At 48.5% G+C, this 14,021-nt stretch overlaps 1 protein-coding gene across 1 annotated transcript; it reads right to left on the bottom strand.

The window, feature by feature from the left end:
* Positions 1-1,078: 1,078 nt before the first annotated feature.
* On the bottom strand, positions 1,079-13,468 carry LOC104521917 (cystathionine beta-synthase; the record flags this gene model as incomplete). The annotated part of the gene is made up of 10 exons (XM_010164054.1): positions 1,079-1,176; positions 3,654-3,738; positions 4,490-4,598; positions 5,135-5,269; positions 6,504-6,575; positions 7,151-7,256; positions 9,633-9,717; positions 10,757-10,882; positions 12,032-12,123; positions 13,399-13,468. Coding segments are annotated over 10 exons (978 nt in total), but the record flags the coding sequence as incomplete, so codon positions are not given.
* Positions 13,469-14,021: the final 553 nt, after the last annotated feature.

The following is a 14,021-nucleotide window of genomic DNA, read 5'->3' as shown; positions in this document are numbered from 1 at the left end:
CACGGTAAATGGCTTTTCTGACCTTCATTATCAGTTCCTGGAATACAGTACACTAACAGCGAAATTAAGATCAACCTTGCTTTCCCCTCTACCCCTCGATAATGAGCTCTCAGGATGCATATTCATGAGATGACCGTTACAGGACACAGTGATGAAGCCAGATCCCCTCTCCCAGGTACTATATAGTGAGAATGAGTCTTTACCTCTTGAACGGGTTTGGTTCACTGCCCCGTTCTGCAGGACCATGTGTGAGACACCAGGTGCCACCAGCTCCCCAAGAGGTGAGGAAGGGGCTTTCGAAAGGACAGTTGCCACTACAGGAGCAATCGTTTCCCCCAGCCTAGCACCTCACCCCCGCTGCCCATCACAGCCCTCAGCTGTCCCTTCCCATCCCTCCTGCCCGTGCCTGCCCAGCTCCCAATCTTCTGTGTACCTGGGTGCCACGTCCCACCCATTCCCCCCTCCTCATCACTCCTCCACAGCCCTGCCTCTCCTGCTGCCTCCTTGGCCCCCAAACAGAGCCAGGGGTGAGGAGGAGGGTCTGCCAGGGATGGCAGTGCACCCATGAGGGGTACAGAAGGGCAGAAGGGTGCAGCTGTGCCGTGGTGTGCCCCTAGTCCTGTTTCTCTCAAGGTGGAGATGGGCTCTGGCCCCAGTGGGACCAGGTTAACTTGCAGCAGCTGCAACTCCTACTGTTGGCAAACACACCAAGCCCCTAAAATCTGGGCAATAACAACCATTCCCTCCCCGTCCCTCCCCACCAAATTAAAATAAATTACTAGATTACTGAAAGTTTGCAAAATTATAGGATAAATGCTAATTACCTCTCCAGCCCTGGGAAGCTCCATGTAACCACAGTTGGGTATTAAACACAAGTTCTTTAGTTATCTTCTCTTTAGTGATACTCGGGGTGGCATTTAGCGGACAAATGGTTATTACATTACAGTTTTCACCTAGTCATTTTGAGAAACTATCAGCTGGATCAGACCAGAAAGCACCCTCAGCCGGGGGGTTCAGGCTCGGGGGGCACAGCTGGCCCTGCCAGGGGAGCGGAGGCGGGTGCAGCCAAACTGCTGTGCTACTTCTTGTCATTTCTGCTGACAAAGGTGAGGAGGTCCGTCGCTGTGACCACACCAAACACCATCTGCTTCATGAAGGAACTGCCATTTCCATTGACTGTAAGCACAGAAAATACCAGTTTAGTGGAAAAACAAGGAAGAAGAACCCCCAAGTCTAACAGCTGTGCAGAGGCTGCCATTTGTTTGTTAAAGGAAAACCTTAACGGCGACAGCAGCTGTGCCTGCTCTGCCTGGACAGAAGTGACTGATGCAGCCTTGGTCGGGTTACTGGGATCATGTCAGGGAGGTGAATAATGCCCTTCTTACCAGAGCAGGAAACTTAATTTCCCAGTTGTTTTTACCCAACCTCTGTCCCAGTCCTGCTTCTAACACCACAAAACTTTTCAGGCCAAACTAATGAGACTTTTTAAAAGCAGCAGTGAGACACTTTTTGCTCTGTTCTCATAACAGCCTACACCACCGTTAATAAAACAGCATAGCAACAATTGCTTTAACTATCTGATAAATGTTTTCTTAAATAAAAATAAAACTAGCCACCAGAGTCCAAACACGAGATAAAATGCAAGCTCCAAAAGTGTGGGAAGAAAGTAATAAATAAAGGGGTTACTGTGATGGCATTAAAACAGCAGCTCTGGAAAAGAAAACGGGTGTTGTTTGAAAACCAGAGCAAGAAGCACAGCATACAGCTGGCTGATATTTTTGGTGGGTGCCATTTAATTTGCAGATACCGTTTAATTTATATTGAAACATGATACAAAATGGATTTTCGTTATTTCATGCCAACATAAATGAGAAAGGAAATTCTGCCTGGCATTGTTTTTGGTGAGAGAATTAGAAATGTACATCAAAGGCAGTTTTGAATGACAGACCTTTGTTTGTGATGTTTTGTGGGAACATGGATGGCTGGACTTGCAAGCCAGCTTTAGAGCTGATGGGGCTTCGGGGTGGCAGATACAAGCAGAGGGGTTGGGATGTTTGTGCATGGTGGGCTGTGGAGGCCCCAGGTGGTGGAGGCCCTTTGCTGTCAGTCGGTACAGTAGCGCAATGTTGCGTGCTGCTCACCGTAGGAATGCTTTGCATGTTCAGTGTGTAATCCCATAAAATCAGTATAATTACACCCTTCTGCTCTGATGTAGAAGACCTAAACATGGGTCTTCTGACTGCTTTTCGTGTTGCTAACATTTTAAGCAAGGCAACTCCCTTAAGATAAGGCCAAATTTATACTTCTAGAAGTTTTAAGGTATAATTGTACTGGAAAGGTGTGTTAGGTCAGATTTGCAGGGCAGCACCTGCCACCATACCTATTTTGGTCAGAGAAGCAACAAGGTGTGATCCCTGCTGCCATCAATGTGTCAGCAACCTTCAAGCTAATGTGGTCCTACTGCACGTGACTCTACTGAGTCATTTGCCTTCACCAAGGTGGTGGTGGCTGTACAGTGGTTTGAGAATAAACCAAAGCTGAAGGTATGGCTGCTTTATTGGATGAGTCTAGTGGTGCTCCTGAATTAGCAGAGCATCCCTATACCCAGCTGTGGTCCAGGTAAGGCTCATACACAGATGCCCCAGGCTGCACGCATCAGTGTGTCTCCTGACTCCCAACTCGTGTGTCCCTGCCACAGGGCTTGCTCATGGCTCTGACACATTTGTTTTCAGCTTTCTCGACTTACCCTGGCCCTCCAGGGTAGGTGTCTGATAGCAGACAGCACACAAGGCCCCTTAGCATATCAATTTACCCAGACCCCTTGGGGCACACAGTCATAAGGACATCTCTTGGCAGCCTCTCCAGGGGTGGCAAGTGGGAACAGGGGTGTTCAGAGAAGATGGCACAGCCTCTGGGCATGCACAGCAGAAGGTCTTTAAGCATTGGGATGCAGACTGTGTAGTTTGTTCCCTTGCACTTACATACCTGACTTCCACTTAAGTTTTATCTAATGTGCCCAAATGCTCCTTTCAGCCTTGCCCTTGGAATACCAAGTCTACACAGATCCTTAGCTTCTCCCTTGTTCCTTCTGTTGCCCACAACCAGCAAGGCAGTGATTTGAATTCAAGGTCAAGAGACCAGATGAGTACTAGGGGCCTGAGTCTACAGATTTGCAGCAAAGGCACTGCACCCAAGCTGCCACCTACAGTCCACCTTGACTGTCAGAGGGACCAAATTAGATCCCATAAAGAATCCCTTCCCATCCCCAAAAAAGGGTTTCCATGGGAAACCATGAGATAAGGGGAGGGGATGGAGATGACGGGTGCTTCAGCATCACCCCACAGCTCCTGAGGCCAGGATCTGGGAAACACTTCTACAGGACACACATCCAGTATTGTGCTGGCCCCAGGCTCCTGAGGTTAAGGGTTTTCCCTTCTCTCCTCATCCCTAAGGTGTCAGGAAAGGAAATGGGTGAATAATTGGCACTTCTAGGGCTTTGCAGAGCCATGGGGCAGAAATCCTTCCTGCAAAGGTTTAGGAAGGAGCCTTGTGTGGAGCAGCTGTGCTGGTATCTCCCAAGCTCAGTTTGAGAATTTCCCTTTCCCCTCTCAGACATTGTGCAAAGCCCATACAGTGCTTCTGCAGATACTTACACTGCATTTGCTCATGTACAACGATAGCAAAGTGGTCGTTCTCCAGGATGCAGGAAAGCTTTCCCAGGCTGTCCTCCAGGCCAATCTAAACAGGACAAAAAGAGACATTTTATGTTTCACTTCACATTTAAAGGACAGTGGTGCTGAGCCTGACTCTTACCTCTGACTGTAGCCATGATTGAGTAGGGTGGCAGCCAGCTGGATCAGAACCAGGTGTGCCTCATCCACCCGCACTGTTTTGCGGAGGTGGGAGAGGTTGTAGACAACCTGCAAACCTGGCTTTGCTGTAGATGAAATACAGCGCTGTCTCCCCTCTGCCCAAAGGGCCTCCATGGGCCAGCATGAGGTGATGGCTCCAGCTTCCCTAAAACACCATCTGTTTACCACGCTCCATCTCTGGACCACTGATGGCAATCCAACCCAGGCAACCCTCCCCTGCACACCCACAGGACCTGCCCTGTGTCCCATCAGAACCTGTGCCTCTTGCCCCAGCACTGCTGAGCCCTGGCAATGGCTGGGCTCTGATTTCAGAGGGTGCCGATTCCCCAGCTGGACAAAATCATCTGACGATGTAAGATTCAGGGTGGATGTTCACACGCTTTTCTCCTGGTGTGAAAACTCCTGTGTCTGAGGCTCAGCAGCATTTTTGCAGGTGCCTGTCCTTACTCTCATCTCCATGGTGTTACCACTGCCATCCCCACCTCTCTCTACCTTCAACTCTGTCTTTTTATTGACCTCTTCTCCAGCTCCTCTCACACCTCAGGATGGTGGTGCAACCTTTCCCCCTCTCCCCATCCCTGGACAGTGGTTGACACCATTGGTAGCCTTAGCAGTACCTTTGAGAACTGGTCGTAGACGACCTTCGTAACAGGGTCTGAGAACTCGGCGTTTCCAGCCAGCACTGAGGTGAGAGTGTTGCTGAGGGTCACCATTCCCAAAATAAGTCTGTAAAGGAACAGGGATTTTTCCAAAAGGTCAGACCTGAGGTAGGGCACACATTTTATGTAGGGGCTGAACTGCTCCCCATGAAGTCAGTGACTAAATTGCTGCTGCTGTCAGCAGGATGCACCAGCTTTCTCCTCCTAAGAGCAGGACAAGAAGATCCTTGTCCTCAACAAGCTGTTGGTTCAACAGTAGTAAAGTTTGCTGTTGCAGTCCAGGACTTAGCAGCTGGGAGAAGGAAAACATGTGGGCTCTCCACCTGCTTATTTGTGTGGGTTTCCCACCCAGCCCTCACCTTGCCTCTGGCCTCCTCTTGCCTGTGCACCAATCCAACCTCTGCTGAGTCTGGTGAGTACTGGATTTGGCTTTGACTCTAACTAGTTCATTTACAGGGAGTTTTCTTGATGATAGTTTAAAAACATGCATCACAGAATCCAACACAAGAGCCCCATTGCTGCATCAGTAAATGGGACTTTAGCTTCATCATGGCTGCTTTTCCTGTGTGAATTACCGTCTCTGTAATGAGTAAAATTAGTTACCCTGATTCAGCAACAACAGGAGCTTGGTCGTATCCCTTCTCCTGGAGGATCTCAATTGCCTTTTGACAGCTGACTTCTGGGAGGAGAATGAGAGGGGCTGAGAGATTCAGTTTCTGTACCTTGATGTTCCACCACCTGTTGAAAGACAAATGGCAGCACCAAGCTGTTTCTCTCTGCTGTGTGGCTGTGGGCCTTGCTCAGGGAGGCGAGGCCAGTAGAGATGACACCAGCCACGCAGAGATATTCTGCCTGCCTGCAAACCTCGCCCCACTCCTATCCCCAAAGCTGTAATGCCACAAGCCCACCATGGCCAGGTTTTGTTGAAGCCAAGCTTTTTTTTTTTCTGGTGTTCATACAACTCCAGAGGCAGGTCTGAGGCCAAGAGTTGGCAAGGTGCTGAGCTGTTCTGAATCCGAGGAAGCTACTGAGGGCTTCACTTCAAGCTCATGAGTGGGAAGGCCTACCAGTTTTACTTCTTTGGTTGGTATCCTTGGTCCTCAAAATGCAGCATTTGCAGCTCCTCCAGGAGAGAGGCAGACATGCTTGTATGACTTATGAGGGACAAGCTACACTTGTTTGCTGAGGACCACAGGACCCAACTCATCTTAGCCCTTCATCCTTGTAGAAAAAGCAGGGCAATGCTGAAGATTGGAAGGGCCAAGAGCAATTCTAACCAGGTACAAGGGGCCTTGGGAATGTATCAAGTTTTTAGGCAATATTTTGGGTTATCTTTGGTTATACTAACCCAAAGGAACAGATGACATCAATAATACCTACTGTCTTTAAAGTGAGACTATGCCAACCAGCATTTGCCCAGCCAACCGGCATCAGCAGTTTGTCTGTGATTCCCTGCCTTGAGAGAACTCTTTCTCCATGGTGTGCAAGAGGCAGCTGAGTTGGTCGTGTTTTCTGGCCCATGGCTCTGGAAAGTGAAAATTTACTGTTCCCTGCCTGAAAAAAACCCTCCAGAGCTGTTTGAAAAGGTGCTTGCTACAGGAGGGACCCATCTCCCCACCGGCCTGATGTTCCTGTGAACATCAACTGTGAGGATGAGAGAGAAGATTTTGAGTGGAGCTAGATGTCCACCTCAGCCATTCTGCTTTGCAGGGTTTAGGTAGCCCGGACAATGAGGGAGCGGATTGGCAACCCTGGGACAGAAATGGCTCCTTTGTAGACTTTGATTGGAAAGCTGAGACATCAAACCACTCAAAAGACAGGAGCTGACATTATGGCCTCCCCAGAGGGATATGGACTTAACTGCATTTTTTCCTAAATACTAAAAGATAATACTTTCCTTTGAAGATACTAATTTCCAGACTCAAAAAGCTGATTTCCTTAGCAGAGTTTATATCAGTGGAAGTTGTCTTACCAAGGCTTGTGCTCCTGGACGTCATTTAGGAAACCATTTTTTATCATCCACTTATCATTCAAAAATTTGGACCTAGAAGTCACGAACAAAGAGTGAGTCTGTGAGCCTTCCAGAAGAAGTCGTGCTTTGTTCCGTGCACTAGACCGCAGCACTGCCCCAGGGCTCCCATGATTTTTGCAGCTGGCTGCTCTTAGCCCCTTTTAAGGTCAATGAGAGCTGCGGGTGCTCAGTAAGTCTTAGAAGCACGTCAGCTATTTGCCTCCCTAACTTTAGGCATGCAAGTTCAAAACCTGTAGCTTGACTGATTCCTGCTCCGTGCAGTAAGTCAGTGACAAGAGGAAACAAAACCCAAGTGTCCCAGCACCCACCCCTGGTGCTGGCCACAGTAAGTATGCTGTTTCTCCCTGTTGTGTATTTATTTTTTTTTCCTGTGAGCTGCTCGAGGGAGACTCCCAGCTCTGGGCTCACTCTGGGTGCCATGCTATCAGAGTTACTGGGGTGGTTCTCCAGCCACCCACACCACTCAGGCTCAGCAGTGCTAAGCTCATGTCACTGAAGGGCCCCATGGCCCCAGCCCAGGCCATATGCAGAGAGTGGGGGAGAAGGCTGTGGGAGCTGGAAAGCAGGTGAGGAACCAAGAAACTCACATGTAGTTCCTGACGGAGTCAGGCAGGATGACGACGCAGCGCTGACCTTCCTTCAGGTCCTTGGCAGCCCGCACGGCGACGGACATGGCACTGCCTGAGCTGCCTCCTGGACAGGTACCAAGAAGAGAGATAAGTGTTGGGACTGCTCAGGGTGTAGGGCCACTGTCCTGCTGAGTGGGGCACAGCACTGTCCTAGCTAATGGTGCAGAGGCAACCAGACAAAGCAGTAGCAGAGGTGGCACATCGTATGCCAAGGCAGCTGAAGACGCTGGGAGCGGGAGGACAATTGACCTCACAGCCTTGTAGGCTTCAGGGTCAGGAAGAGGTAGGGACCAAAGGGATGTGTCCATATGGTGGCTCTTGACAATAGGCTTTTAAGGCAGCATAAGAGTCACATTATGAACTTCATGAACCACTTCTTATGGTGAATCTGCGGGCAGGCCAAGGACTGAAACGTTCCGTATGGGGACATTCATACCACTGCTTCCCACACTGCACTCTTCCTTTGGGTGAGAAGAAGTCTGTGCCAAATGATAGGACAAGAGGAAATGGTTTTAAATTAAAAGAGGGAGATTCAGACTAGATATAAGGAAGAAAAGTTTTACTGTGAGGGTGGTGAAACACTGGAACCAGAGAGGTTGCAGATGTCCCATCCCTAGAAACTTTCAAGGTCAAATCTGATGGGGCTCTGAGCAACCTGATCTAGTTGAAGATGTCCCTGCTCACTGAAAGGAGGTACAACTAGATGACCTTTACAGCTCCCTTCTGACCCAAACCATTCTATAATTCTATGAAATCTAGAGCTTCTGGCTAACATATTTAGTAATCAAAAATTGACTTTAAATGCATTTTAAAGACTGAAAAAATAATAAACATTACATTCATGCTTGGAATACCAGGTCAACGTGATGGGAAGACTTAAATGCTCCCTGTGTCTGTGTGCACGCATGTGGTTTGCTGCACGTAGGGAAAGCAGGTCCCTGCTTTACAGAGGCAATTCTTCCACCCGCAGTTCGAGTACTGGAAGTCAAACGCATTCCACTATCTGTGTGCCAATTACACACTGCATTCAAGGCAGCACGTATTTTACAGCAGGTTAATTAGCACTGGGTCACATTTTTCAAACAAATGAGGAAAGGACCTGAAAAATGCAGTTCGCAGAACATGAAGCTATTCACAAATTACAGTTGAGTTCAGCAAGTGGTTTCTGTTGAAACACAGCGACTCTGTGCCTGCTAGGTTAAATCAATATTTAGGCATTTTATTACAAATGGCCTGATCTTTTTCAAAACCCCCTAGATGTGAGCACTCAGGACTTTTATCAGCTGTAACTACAAGCCTACATATTGTCTGGTCCTGGATGCAAACCTCTAGCTATCTGCTTAGTGGCAGGGAAGGCTAAAAAAAAAAGCTGATGCTGTGTAGAGGCTTTTAGGGTACAGGCAGGGTTTGTCTAAGAGCACCTGTTCATTTTGGAAAGGCGGTGGGATCACTTACAGCTTGTTGGCACAGGGAGAAATACTCAGTAAGAACATCTTACACTTTCTTTACTTTCAAACTTTCCTGGTCCAAGCCTGGCACCTCTAGTGTGGCAAGTGTTCAATGATAGAGAGTACGGCCTTGCAGAGTTGTTAGCAGAGCAACAGTTTTAGCCCACCTGTCCTGCCCAGAGTCCCATTAATCCTCCCTTCAGCCCGTGTAACACTACGCCACACAGAGCGAGGCCTGAAGATCCAGTTCCATGTACAAAACTGCTCCAGTAAGAGGAGAGTTATTTCTTCTATAATTATTGTGGCCGATGAGTCAGATCTCAGACCACTGGCATGGACCTGTTGGAGTGTGTCCAGAGGAGGGCTACAAAAATGATCAGAGGGCTGGAGCACCTCTCCTATAAAGAAAGGCTGAGAGAGGTAGGGTTGTTCAGTCTGGAGAAGAGAAGGCTCTGGGGAGACCTTATTGTGGCATTTCAATACTTAAAGGGAGCTTATAAGAAAGATGAGGACAGACTTTTTTGCAGGGCTTGTATTGATAGGATAAGGGGAAATGGTTTTAAACTAAAAGAGGGTAGATTCTGACTAGATATGAGGAAGAAATGTTTTACTATGAGGGTACTGAAGCACTGGAACAGGTTGCCCAGAGGCAATGGTGGTAGATGTCCATCCCTGGAAACACTCAAGGTCAGGTTGGACAGGGCTCTGAGCAACCTCATCTATTTGAAGATGTTCCTGCTTATTGCAGGGAGGTTGGACCAGACAACCTTTAAAGGTCCCTTCCAACCCAAACCATTCTATGATTCTATGACTCACTGCTCCACCTCTGAAGTCTACAGGGACCTACACACCAGCTCAGGGTTTGGCTATTCAGCCCTGTTAACCTGGCAGCCACAAAAGGCAGGGAGCACCTATCCCAAAGCTCTTCGGTCCCAAAAGGATGAGGTTCAGCAAGTTTGTTAAGAGAAGCAACTGTTGTCTTTGGTGCTTACCACACAATAATCCCTCCTCTCTGATCAGTCTGCGAGACATGAGGAATGAGTCTCTGTCGTTGCATTTATACCACTGATCAACCACCTGAAGGGAAAGCAAGAAGGTTGAGTCTTGGTGGTATTATTTCAGGCTGTCCCGAACCTCTGAGGCATGCTGTGGTGCTGATGCCTACAACATCTGGCAGCTTTGAGCTGTTTTCCACACTTGTTGAAAGCAAACACATTTTTCAGGGCATCCCTGGTCTGGAGGGTGTATCCTTGCTTGCAGGAACCCACTCTAGCCTCTCCAGCCAGCACCCTTTCCTTGGAGAGTTAGGGATGTCTGACAGGTCCAGAGATAGGATGCTGAAGAGGGAGCGGTGTTCATGATGTCCTGGGCTAAGCTATGCTAATGGTCCATATTTTACTAGGCAAAATCAGACCCAACTACAAAAAGAGTTTTGAGTTATTACAGGCCACAGCTCTAAAGCTGACAGCAGAGATGTCATTAACATAACATCTGAAAACAGAAAGAATCTAGGGTCTGGGGCTGTGGGGGGCCTTTCTAAGAATGAGGCCAGGGGAGCACAGGCAGCTTGAGTTAGGGCTTTAAAGCTCTGCCTGTTGGCAACTGATACACCAAGAAGAAACTTGTCAAGAAGCTGCATGAGCTTCATGACCTGTTGTTTTCTATGTCTTGGATCTTGTCTTGCAGCCCATAAATGGTGTAGGGTTTCTGCTCTATGTGTGCAGTGCAGTGCCTACGATAATGAAGGCTCAGGAAATGCTAGTGTGACGAAGAGCAGCCTCAACACTGACCTCTTCTACGTGACCATAGTACAAGAGGCAGGCTCTGAGCGTTGGTGAGGCTGAGCTGAGGAGGCTGCTACTGGGGCATATTCCTTGTTTGCCACTGTATTTGGCTCCTCCTTGTAGGTCAGTTATAATCAGATTTACTCAGAGAGATGCTTTAGTGCTCAGGTCCAAATCCCCACACAACAGTTTGTTCTGCACTGGGAAGGTACACAAGTAGCCTTAGGGCTGGGCCACAGCCAGGTGCCAGAGTTGACTGCCTCTGAACTTGGGAGTAGGTTGGATGCAAAGCCAAAGATCAAACAGAGGCCTCTCATCACACGGGCACTTACTGATCTGTCAAGGACAGTAGGGATAAAGTCATGACCAATGCCCTCCACCTCGATGGTTGTGGTGTTTGTCCTGTTCATCTCACTGGGCAGAGCAACAATGGAGCCATCGGGATCTACGCCAACGATCTTTGAGGGAAAAAAGTTTTGTTAAGCCACAAAAGCAGTTCAGAAATAGTCAAACACACAACTTTTAGGAAAAATTACCCATGCCCTTATCAGCAACATTTTCCTTCCCATGATATGAGTTAATATTCCTATCCACTGGCAGCATAGAGACCTTCCAGGATAAGGGAGTATTGTTTTCCACTGGCTTTTAAAATAGGTCCTAGATAGTGTTCAGCTGCTGCAGAAGTGAATGGTGGCTTAAAATGTTATCACTTTCAAGGTGTTGTCATCAGCTCTTTGACAGAGCCTGCTACTTCCAAAGCTCAACCTTTAGGATAGTGCGAGTGCTCCTTAATCTGCTCCAGTGCAAAGCCAGCCGGCTAGCTCAAACCTGTGGACACCCATGGCTACAGACATCCGTTCTGGATTTGGCTGTGCCGGCTGACAGTGGCACCTCCCTGGCTGCTGATAGCTTAACATCTGGGCTGAGGTTGTCTCCCTCACCACTCACTTTAAGAAGGGATAGTGACACTGTTCCACACACAACTTCAAGTAGTTAGCAAGGTGATCTCATGCCCAGGGTCTGCCGTGGCTGGGTCTGCACCATCTCCATTTGCCTCTGGTGGATCAGGGATCGCTCACACACCGGCTACACCAGGGAGGCAGGAACCATCAAGCCTCCAGTCTGCCTCAAACCACAGGCTCTGCAGAATGAGCATCTATGACTGGTGTCAACCATACAGCATAGCACAGAGGCTTTTGTAACAGTAGATGAGAAGCACCTGCATAGTCTGTGCTCCCCACGGAGCTGCTGGAGCAGAAAATTTCAGCAGGCAGGTTAACCAGGAGCTGGAGTGGTAATGCTGTCAGCTGGGCCAGCCTCTTCTGCGGGGGACATCTGACTCTGTCCTGCAAAGGGCAGGGCACCGGGCAGGGTGGGATTAGTAATGGGCCTGTGTAGCCTTTGACTTCTAAGGCACTTGGATGGATCTAGGTCAAGCTGAGCAAAACACCAAATGGCTTCCAACAAAAGCCAAGCTCACAGTGAAAAAGCAAACTGTGGAGACAACAACTGCCAGCCTAGGTGAGCCACAGGCTTAGGCTTGGTCACAGGCAGGAAAACCCAAGAGAGCTGCAGTTCCCAATGGGCAGCGCTGCCTCCCAGCTTACCTTGCACTCTGGACACTTCTCCTTCAGCTTCCTGGCAACACCAGTGACAGTGCCTCCTGTGCCAGACCCAATCACCACCATGTGGACCTTGCCTGCAAGTCAGAGAAGAAAGAGGCTTGCAGGGACTCAACACGGCCTCCAGCATGATCTCCCCTTTATTCAGGGCCCTGTGCAGATGCAGAGCCCATGTCCATCAGCTGCTAGAACCCTCATGTGTGGAAAGGATAGGCAGAGGTCATGCTAGCTGCCAAAGCATGGTCCTGCAGAGAAGCTCTGATGAGCTTGCAGGTTCTGAGCACAGCTGATCCTGCCTCAATGCAGGGGGATGAAGGTGACCTCCAGATCTCCCACTGATCTCCATGATTTCTACGTCTTTGGCATCTGCTGGCTTAACGGGGAGGGAGGATCTCAGCACTTCCAGCCCTTTCAAACTGCACCATGTTGAAGCAAAGCACGCATGTGATTAGCAGCATATATCCAGAACAGGCACAAATTTTCAGCTAACGCTAGCATCCACAGTGGAGAGGTGGCAGAGCTCTGCCCTGGAACCTGTGTGGGTCAGATGTAGTCTCACTGGCATCAGTGAAATCGTACCAATTTAAGACTGGTAGGAACAGAATCAGAGTCAAGCCTTCAGAGCCTTATGCTCAACTGCATTGGGGAAAGGGGACTTGTAATTCACTGCTGGCAGCCAGTAAGAGCAAATCTAAACAGTGTAGTGGCGAGAAGGCTGGGACCCTCTTGTTCTTGTTGCTACCCGACTGCTTTACTGTTATAATAACTGCTCTCCAGTTAAAACCCTTGAGTCCTGTTTATATTTTGCAGTGCTCCCAGTACTGGCAATAAATTTCACTTTTATCTGCACAGACATGAACTGGGATAGTTCTTTATCTGCCCCCAGCTGTTACATCAAATGTCATTAGTCTGTAAAGTTTCAGTCTATTTTGATTTGCAAATGAGTGTGCTGGATCAGATGCAGCCTACCATGCCCTGATGGACTTATATTCCCCAGGGAGGCCTCTTGATCCACCTTGTGCTGACAGGTCACAGAGATGATGTAGTCACTGAGAAATGGGTTCTTCCTCCTTGGGTACGGCCTGGATTTGTTAAGCCTCTGGTCTCCTCCCTCAGGCTTTTGAAATGGGAGGCTGTAGCAGGGAAGTCTTGCAGGCTCAGGTGGATCTGGGGTGGATTATGTGAAGTCACTACACTCTACATGTCAGTATTATCAGGGGTGACTTCACCTACAGAGGCCCTTTTGGCTGTTTCTAGACGTTTAGAGCAATAAACAATGTAAAACAAGCCTCCCGGGGAGGGCTATCGCCCTCCACACATCCTCAGCATGTAGACAGCAGCGCAGACAGTACCTTCACACTGCTCCAGGATCTCCTCAGCAGTGGTGTCGTAATGAGCCAGAGGGTTGCTTGGATTTCGGTACTGTTTATTTCAACAGAGAACAGCATGAGTTACTGTGTGAAGCGTAGGTCAAATACCAAACTAGCAATAGCTCCTGATGAGCTTTATCCAAAGCATGCAACTGACCACTCCTCTCCCTGGCAAGGGGTGGACTGCAACCCAGCCAGGCCAGGTCACAGGTATTCTTCCTGGTTGTCACTCTGAGACAGGTTTCTAAGGACACTTAGGGTTTGTCTGCACTGGAAGATTAAATGTGCCCACAAACACTCGCTCTTTGGCACTTGGTGCCTCTTTGTTGTGGAGTGGTGTGGCTGTCCCATACGCCACATCGACAGGTGTTATGGGATCTGGTGATTTTGTTAAAGCCTTAGCTGCTGAAGGCAAGGAGGCTCCTCAGTATTTTAGCTATTCCTTACATGATAAAAGCATTTAGCTTTTTCTATTGCCTTGACAAAGCTGAAAACACAGCCCCACAATACTCCTAAAAAGCTCAGAAAAAAAAAATCTCTCCTCAAAAGCTATATTAGAAAACTTTTTTTAACTATCAATCACATATATACATATATACATATAT

The sequence above is a fragment of the Antrostomus carolinensis genome, unplaced genomic scaffold (genome assembly GCF_000700745.2).
Source record: "Antrostomus carolinensis isolate BGI_N321 unplaced genomic scaffold, ASM70074v2 scaffold16493, whole genome shotgun sequence".
NCBI classification, from domain to species: Eukaryota; Metazoa; Chordata; class Aves; order Caprimulgiformes; family Caprimulgidae; genus Antrostomus; species Antrostomus carolinensis.
Note: the sequence above shows the minus strand (reverse complement) of the source record. Positions and strands in the feature narration are given on the sequence as shown.